The 6,306-nt window shown below is 36.7% G+C and overlaps 1 protein-coding gene across 1 annotated transcript; it reads right to left on the bottom strand.

The window, feature by feature from the left end:
• Positions 1-376: 376 nt before the first annotated feature.
• LOC109059249 (WD repeat-containing protein 89) lies at positions 377-4,707 on the bottom strand. The gene is made up of 3 exons (XM_019076444.2): positions 4,477-4,707; positions 2,706-3,390; positions 377-2,430 (listed from the first exon to the last, which is right to left on the bottom strand). The coding sequence occupies exons 2-3, from the start codon at positions 3,370-3,372 to the stop codon at positions 1,934-1,936; spliced, it is 1,164 nt and encodes a 387-aa protein (XP_018931989.1). The 5' UTR covers positions 3,373-3,390; positions 4,477-4,707; the 3' UTR covers positions 377-1,933.
• Positions 4,708-6,306: the final 1,599 nt, after the last annotated feature.

The following is a 6,306-nucleotide window of genomic DNA, read 5'->3' on the forward strand; positions in this document are numbered from 1 at the left end:
TTTATGAAACCTACTTATTTTTCATTATAAACGGGGACATGTTTAAAGTTAATAAATTACCTTAGTCCTGTGATTAATAGCCTAATGTTTTTTGTATTATTATTATTATTTGTGAAATTTTAGGTTTAGACATAAAACAGCATGTAATAATAATAATAATAATAATATATATATATATATATATATATATATATATATATATATATATATATAAATAAATAAATAAAAAATCTGCAATGCCATAACTTGTATTGGGGATTGAGAGGCACCAAACTGTAAAAATGATGTAGTGGTATTAATGCTTTTAGAAATTAAATAAATAAATGACAGTTGCTTGCTGGGGATTTTCTGGTGGCTTCCAATTCAGATAAATGTATGCATTTGAAACCGTAATTCTTTATTGTATATTTAAAGGCATTAACAACACACATAGCATCCACAAACACCACACTATTGACAGTTTCTCAGTTCCTCTCTCAGCTGTCATTTCTTGTGCTAAATGCCAAATTCGGCATTCACATCACTTTCTGTGACATTGTTGAATATTATTGAGGGAGCGGCAGTTTCCGATCAACGGAATACGAACAACAGGGCTGTCCTGTTGTGGCATGTCTTGAATTCAGCATAGTAAACCTCACCAGGCTAACATACATTACATCAGAATTACTAGCTGGACTCTCATCCTCAATGTATACAATGAGAGAATCAAACACTGTAAACTGTAGAAGCTACCCTGAAAAGTGTGTGACACTGGGGAGCTCATAAATCTCAGAGACAAATGCGCCTGCATGTTTAAAAGTCATATTTGCATTTCAAAGCACACTCAGTAGGTATTCAAGATCACTGAGATTCAACAATAAAAAAAAAAAATAAAAAAATGTGAGATTATGAAGTCGTAGAATTAATTCTGCAGCTCAAAAACTAGTTCTTATGGGTAAGTCGACCATGCTAAAAAGTAACAAAAAACACAAACCATACATTTCTTGACAGATGATTTTGTATTAAGCATTTGCTAAGAACATAACCACCATTTTCGTCCATGAATGTAAACCCTTTGTATGGAAAGAATGCTGACATGGTGTGATTATGGTTGCACTTTACATGATTGATTAGAAAGTGAATCTGACATTGTATCCCAGTGGTGCTGATGCAGCCCTTCAAGGTACATATAAAAACAATTAAGACAAGATATTCCAGAAAATCCCCATGCATTAAAGGAATAGTAAAAAATAAATAAATAAGAATTGCTGATAATGAACTCACCCCCATGCCAGCATGTAGATGAGTTTGTTTCTTCATCGGAACAGATTTTAAGAAATTAAGCATTGCATCACTTGCTCACCAATGGATCTTCTGCAGTGAATGGGTGCCGTCAGAATGAGAGTTCAAACCAAAATTTCTCCAAATCTGTTCTGATTAAGAAACAAACTCATCTACTTCTTGGGTGGCCTGAGGGTGCGTACAATTTAAGATAATTTTATTTTTTGGTTTAACTAGTCCTTTAATATAAGTTTTTAGTCATGAAACCAATTTTATAAGAACAATTTTATCATTTTCAAGTCTTGTGTTTAACATCAAAAGTGATTTTATGAAACACCTTTAAAACACGTTGCAAGCAAAACACAAGAAATGTAATGTTTTACACAAGGACAAAACTACTACATACAGCAGATGAGAGTTTATCTGCTGGACAAATCAAACAACAATTGTAATTCTTATGTAGCAATTTGTTCACAACTTACATTTTAAAACCACAAAACTGTTTAAATTCTGCCAATGTCTATAATAAGCTATACATTTTATAAGTCAGAAGATTCGAATTTAGTCTCCATAAAGCGATCTTTATCTATTATCCTTACATTTGTGAAAACAAAGACATCTGAGCAAAGTAGCTTAGTGAAATTGAGATTTCGAGTTTGTCCTGTGCATGTAATCATGCTAGTTTTGAGCGTTCTTTCTGTATAGCTTGTTTTCTGTGAGCTTTAGTTTTGAGCTGCATGGAGGAGATGCTTTTCAGAGAATCTTTCTTCTCCACACTGATTTCCTCTGCTCCTGCTTTCCACTGCAGCAACTGGCCATCCTCCCCACCCGTCAACAGAGATTGACTGATCACATCCCACTGGAAGCACCTCACTGTAGCTGAATGACCCCCTTTGAGGGATTTAATGAACCTCAGACCACGCCCACTGCAGTCCAGGAGGTGGAGCTCTCCATGATTACTCCCTCCCACTAACAGAATACGCTCCTCATCTGACAGCCATGTACCGCCCACAAAGTACTCGAGTGAGGCTCCATCAGGGAGCTGGACAAGTGTTCGAGCATCAGCCGAACTCAGAAGGGTCAGAGTGTCATCGCTGTCTGGGCGAGCCACGTCCCACAGATGGAGCCCTTCGTCATGGGTCAGACAAAGCAGCTGGTCAAGATCTTTGCCTGTCAATAGAAGAAATGAAATGGCAGTTTAGGGTTCTGGGGAGTACAAATATGGTGATGTTAACATTTTAATTCAAATAGAACTTGAAACTCACAATTTCAGCCATTTTTTGATTTAAAGATTTAAATATTTATGCCATCTTAATTAGCCAATCTGAATATATTTTACATGACTAAGGGAACTGTTTTGTGTACACTGTGACAAAAAAAAATACTGCTCAAGTTTTACTGCTTTAAGTTTGGATTGCTGAGTCAGGTGTGTTGTTGCTGCCTACCTGTCCAGCAGAGGGAGCTTGCAGAGGAATTGCAGTTACAGGTGGTGACAAGAGCATCATCCTCTCCACCCAGACTCAGATCGAACACGTTCACAAGCCCATCTGTGGCTCCAGAAGCCAACCGGTCTGCCTGCCGTGGGTGGAACTTCACCGTAGTGATGTCATCACTGTGTGACTCCGAGTAAACGCCTAGCAGACCGCCCATCTGACTTCCCTCCTGAACCATACGGGCATCCCAGAATACCAAAAAACTGTCCTCCCCCACCTGCTCCGTGCCTGCGCACAGCACACGATCACTACAGCTCACATCAAACGAGCAGTACGAATGTGTTGAATCGCTGCGGAACACCTGGGCGGCATCAGAACCAGGCCGCCGGACGTCCCAGCACCGCACTGTCCCATCGGCGGAGCCGGTGAACAGCAGGTGAGGGGAGAGATGAGAGAAACGCACCCCACACACAGGAGCCGTGTGACCCTGGAAGTCACCCACCAGGCGGAGCGTCTCTCTGCTGTGCAGGTGCACAGAGTGATTGGAGCAGCACGCAGCCAGCACATCTGACCCACTGCTGGCACAGGAGAGCTCCAAAATGTACGTGGCCTCAATGGGCTGTAGCCTCCTGGCGATGGAGAGGGTCCTAAAGGTGTCCTCCAGAGTGTCCATCATCATCACCGATTACCCTGGCATCTTAAAAGAAAAGAGCGTCATTTCACAGTGACCTAAGAGCAGAGGTTCTCTACTGAATACAGATTTGTGTTTTACATGGCAAATTATTTCCTGTTGACACCATGGACACCGAAGAGACAATTAAAAAACATGATTGACAATTTTCTTATTCGTTTTATGAAGCAGTTATTTAGCATAATCATGTTCATGTTAATATTCAAATATTAAATCTAAGGACTATGACTTGTTGCTAAATGGTGTGAAATTTGATTCCTGAAGTGAAATCAGTTGAGAACCACTGATTTACTGTACTATTTACTAGACTTAAGAAGTCATTGTTTAGTGACTAGATCAGGGGTTTTCCATTTAAGTGCCATGGACCCCCAAATATGATCATCCTCTATCTGTTATCCTAGAACTTAAATGGCATATATATAAGGCCCCAATTTATACTGTAAAAAAATAATAGTATTACAAATAGGTATGAAATGCTATTATTTGAAAAAAATATTTAGTTTACTACTACTAAATGACATTATTGTATCATTTTCTTCTCATTGTAGTACTGTACTGTTTTATTATTCATTTAAATCAGATTAATAAAAATGTATTCATATAATTACATTTATTAGTTTACATTTATTCATTTTATTTACTGATTTACTAATTATTATTTTTTACATAGTTTTTCTTTAAACTTTTCTATGGACACCACTTGGAAAAAGCTGAAAACCCCTGGTCTTGATCAAGGACACAGTGGTTTGAGCCCGAAGTTCATATTGAACGATACACATAAATCATTAGAGATCACTAAACCGACATGACTCAAGTTAAAACAATTATTTCTCGATTATCCAGACAGTGATGCAGAATTATTGTTAAAATCACGGCTATAATTAAAAACATGACAACCAAGGAGATTAATTTGACTGTTTCTTTGCATATTACGTTACTTGTAAACAAGTTAACCTAACAAACAAATAGATAAGCCATAGCAACAACGTGGAAATCTCACAGCCTTCCCAAAACATACTGATCATTAATAAAACTAGTAAAATTAGTAAATATTTTGTGTAATCGATACAAATTATTGCACAAAACACTCACATGTGATCGTATTTGACACACATCAGTGTGCACCTCCTTAGCTTCTCCCCGGAAACACAGTGACGCTGAACATTAGTTCCGCAACGATACACTTGCTTCATTTGTTGTAAAACTAAAAAAGAACTGTAAATCATCCGCGTTTCTAAATCTGAGACACGACGACAGAGACATTATTTATTCGTTTTCGTGTCTAACATGAGAAGATGTAAGAAACAGAGACTGCACAGCGCTTTGCCGCCAGTAGATGGCAGTGATTCTCTCTGTATTATAAAATGAGATCTCCTCAAACTGCACGCCTGGCATATTTAACAACGATTTATTTGTTTGTTTGAAATCGCATTATATATATTCAAATGTTAAATACGTTGTAAATCACTTCAAAACCAATTGTATATATGGTACTTTGCCAGAAACCATTTCAATTACTTACTTTTTAACAATTTTAACCTAGTACAGCAGTAAATTTGTTTCTACTGTTTTGAAAAACTATTAAGAGAAGGTTAAACAGGAGGAAATAACTGGGACATTTATATACTGCAGAGTGAAAGAGTGTAATGTAACAAGGGTATCATTGTGATAAGAATAGAAGATGCTTTTTTCCTTTGTCCGCCTGTTGTTTTCTTTGTTAAACTCCCGAAGGACACAAACAGGACTGAAACTTGACATCTAAAACAACAATCAGCATTGTTATCAGATGAGGAAGGGAAGTATTCTGCTGACTTGAGCAGTACAGCAGGCCCATGTTGACCTTTATGATCATATTTCCAAAAATCCTGTCCTTTTGTATTCTTTGAGCCTGTAGGGAACACATGAGAGTCCCCAAAGTAACATTAAATAGCAAAGCCTGAGAATTTGATGAGAAATAAAACTAAAGTAAACCTTTTTTTGTGTATGTGTGCGACTGCTTATAGTTGAGTGTATTTGTGGCTGAGTGCATATGAGAAGCAAAGAGGTGTGTATTAAAGTGTTCGGTGTGTGATGATGAGCAGGTATGCATTCACACAGGCCTGCACTAGCAAGCAAACCTAGTGTATTATATTTGATACATGCATTTCCAAGGCCTTTACATAATCAACATAATCAACACTGTTGTTTATAATGTACTACATCCCTTCTGTTGTCTGATTGGACAGTGTATGGGTTCAGGTCACGGTACATGTCTATTTGCTGTGAAATCTTCATAAATTAAACATAAGACTGTTATAATATGAACTTTTATAATATTAGTAATATATTTAGATAACTACTGGACTGGAACTTATGTTCTGTATATAATATTAGTCACAAGGATCTCAGTGATTTACATGACAAGCTATGAGAATTTCATCTTTACTTTTTGGCAGTATAAATAATATCTGCACTAAAGTTTTTTTTTTTTTTTTTTCTTGAGTATGAACTCTCACCATATCATATTTGAGCTGTACAAGTCTGATGTATCAAATATGATACAAAACATAAAACACATGCAATGTCTTTTAAATGTTTAAAAATATATATTTTGGCTAGTTTTAATAAAACTAGTTTTTAAGTTTTAATAAACTGTTCCATTTAAAAAGTTTTCTATTATTATATATGTCAGGCTTTACGGGGTTAACCCTTAGCCAGGTCTGTGGAAACTAGTGTGAAATACTGTACAATACTAAATGCCATGTGTTTCAGTATTTTGGGTGATTGGATGATGGATCATTTTACTAATAATTACATCTTATATGACTAAACAGTGAAATGAAAAAGAGAAGAGAGGTTTTTTTCTGTAACCTAAACTGCCGGGGCAAATCTACCTGGCTTAGCATGCTCACACATGTACATTAATATTTCAGGGATTACAGA

The sequence above is a fragment of the Cyprinus carpio genome, chromosome B13 (genome assembly GCF_018340385.1).
Source record: "Cyprinus carpio isolate SPL01 chromosome B13, ASM1834038v1, whole genome shotgun sequence".
In the NCBI taxonomy this organism is placed as follows: domain Eukaryota; kingdom Metazoa; phylum Chordata; class Actinopteri; order Cypriniformes; family Cyprinidae; genus Cyprinus; species Cyprinus carpio.

Bases quoted from the DNA above. Each gene is read 5' to 3' on its own strand.
- LOC109059249 (XM_019076444.2), bottom strand. From the start codon at position 3,372: ATGATGATGGACACTCTGGAGGACACCTTTAGGACCCTCTCCATCGCC. The intron at 2,431-2,705 runs GTAGGCAGCAAC...TTCTATTGACAG, and splicing joins AAGCTCCCTCTGCTGGACAG to GCAAAGATCTTGACCAGCTG.